Source organism: Sprattus sprattus, assembly GCF_963457725.1.
Source record: "Sprattus sprattus genome assembly, contig: scaffold_257, whole genome shotgun sequence".
NCBI classification, from domain to species: domain Eukaryota; kingdom Metazoa; phylum Chordata; class Actinopteri; order Clupeiformes; family Clupeidae; genus Sprattus; species Sprattus sprattus.
The window spans coordinates 5,001-7,500 of record NW_027666738.1 but is presented as its reverse complement, the minus strand read 5'-3'; the positions used below and the strand labels follow the sequence as shown (position 1 = coordinate 7,500).

Sequence of the window (2,500 nt, the reverse complement as noted above, 5' to 3'; positions counted from 1 at the left end):
ACACACACACACACACACACACACACACACACACACACACAGAAGGACACGCACACATACAGACACACACACACATACAGATAGACACACACTTACTGCATCACTGCTGGGAGCATTATTATTCACACACACACACACACACACACACACACACACACACACACACACGCACACACACACGCACACACACACGCACACACACACGCACACGCGACCCAAGCGCATAGACTACCTCATAAAAGCATACCCCTTCCTTCAACACACAAACACACACACACACACACACACCCCCCATAACTCACTCTCTCCCAGGGTCTTCTGGATCAGGTCATGCTTGGCCTGCAGCTTGGTGATCAGATTGCGTCCCTCCAGGAACTCCTTCAGCTTCTACAGGACAGGAGCACAGGAGAGAGATAAACACACCACGTCACCAGGACACACACACACGCACGTACGCACGCACGCACGCACACACACACAGACACACAGACACACAGACACACACACACACACACACACACACACACACAGACACACACACACACACACACACAGACACAGACACAGACAGAGGAGGCTTTTCCCAAAACTGTTCAAAGAAAGACAAAGCGCATGTGTGTGTGTGTATGTGCATCCCTTTTGAGTGCGTACGCGTGTGTATCTCCTGTGAATGTGTATGCGTGTGTTTGTGTGTGTGTGTATGTATGTGTATCCCTTTGAGTGCGTACGGGTGTGTATCTCCTGTGAGTGTGTATGCGTGTGTGTGTGTGTGTGTGTGTATGTATGTGTATCCCTTTGAGTGCGTACGGGTGTATATCTCCTGTGAGTGTGTATGCATTTGTGTGTGTGTGTGTGTGTATCCCTTTGAGTGCGTATGCGTCTGTATCTCCTGTGTGAGCCGTATCTGAGCCGTATCTGAGCCTGATGTGAGCCGTAACTGAGCCTGATGTGAGCCTGATGTGAGCCTGATGTGAGCCTGATGTGAGCCGTATCTGAGCCTGATGTGAGCCGTATCTGAGCCTGATGTGAGCCTGATGTGAGCCTGATGTGAGCCTGATGTCAGCCGTATCTGAGCCTGATGTGAGCCGTATCTGAGCCTGATGTGAGCCTGATGTGAGCCTGATGTGAGCCGTATCTGAGCCTGATGTGAGCCTGATGTGAGCCTGATGTGAGCCGTATCTGAGCCTGATGTGAGCCTGATGTGAGCCTGATGTGAGCCTGATGTGAGCCTGATGTGAGCCGTATCTGAGCCTGATGTGAGCCTGATGTGAGCCTGATGTGAGCCTGATGTGAGCCGTATCTGAGCCTGATGTGAGGCGTATCTGGGCCTGTTGTGAGCCTGTCTGCAGTGTGTCTCAGGCCTGACTGCAGTGTGTGTGTGTGTGTGTGTGTGTGACTGTGTGTGTGTGTGTTTTAGGCCTGACTGCTGTGTGTGTGTGTGTGTGATCATATCCGCTCTGGCTAGAGCCTATCCTTCTGAGGTCACCTGACCTGGCCTCTCTGTTCATATTACAGAGCTGTGTGTGTGTGTGTGTGTGTGTGTGTGTGTGTGTGTGTGTGTGTGTGTGTGTGTGTGTGTGTGTGTGTGTGTGTGTGTCTCTCTCTCTCTCTCTCAGCAGGAAGCCATGTTTGATCTGCCGCGTACACAGTTTACACACGCAGGAAGTTGGCCTTCGCAGGTCTATGGGTCAACCATGTGGGATGTGTGTGTGTGTGTGTGTGTGTGTGTGTGTGTGTGTGTGTGTGTGTGTGTGTGTGTGTGTGTGAGTGCAGGTCTTCGCAGGTCTATGGGTCAACCATGTGGGATGCTCCAATTAAATCAGGAGACGGAAGGTCAGAGGTCGACCGGGAGAGGAGGGGAGAGGGTGAGAAACGAGACAGACAGGATGATAAACAGAGAGAGAGAGAGAGAGAGAGAGCCAGTAAGAATAATTTGTATGTGTGTGTGTGTGTGTGTGTGTGTGTGTATGTGTGTCTATGTGTATGTACAGTGTGTGCATGTGTATGTGTATGTACAGTGTGTGCATGTGTGTGTGTATGTACAGTGTGTGCATGTGTGTGTGTATGTGTGTATGTATATGTGCATATATATGGTTAAACTGTATATGTATACAACCATTATTCAGTGATATGTGTGTGTAACATGCTTTGACAATAGTGTTGTAAAACATTCATGTCAATAAAGCGTATTGAATTGAATTGAGAGAGAGAGAGAGAGAGACAGACAGAGAGAGAGAGAGAAAGAGAGAGAGAGAAAGAGGGAACTCGGGAAAGATGTGGAAAGAAAAAGAGAAAAATAAGCACCTCAAAAGGCTTCTTGGCTTCACACACACACACACACACACACACACACACACACACACACACACAGTCACACACACAAAAGACAACCCGAGACGTGAATATGGATTTAATAAGCGCTCTGTAATCGCCACCTGTTAGCGCTCTCTGTTAGCGCTCACTGCGCTAACACACTCCTGCATTCTGGGTAGTTCATTAC

The 2,500-nt window shown here is 49.2% G+C and overlaps 1 protein-coding gene across 1 annotated transcript in view; it reads right to left on the bottom strand.

Annotated features, from left to right (window-relative positions):
* The window catches only part of LOC308382648 (SLIT-ROBO Rho GTPase-activating protein 2-like), a gene marked incomplete at both ends in the record, with an annotated part of 15,030 nt that overhangs the window by 8,123 nt on the left and 4,407 nt on the right, over positions 1–2,500 (bottom strand). The window contains one exon of the mRNA XM_080861038.1: positions 303–387. Within this exon, the coding sequence (XP_080717164.1) occupies positions 303–387 (85 nt within the window). The remainder of the gene's footprint in view (positions 1–302; positions 388–2,500) is intronic.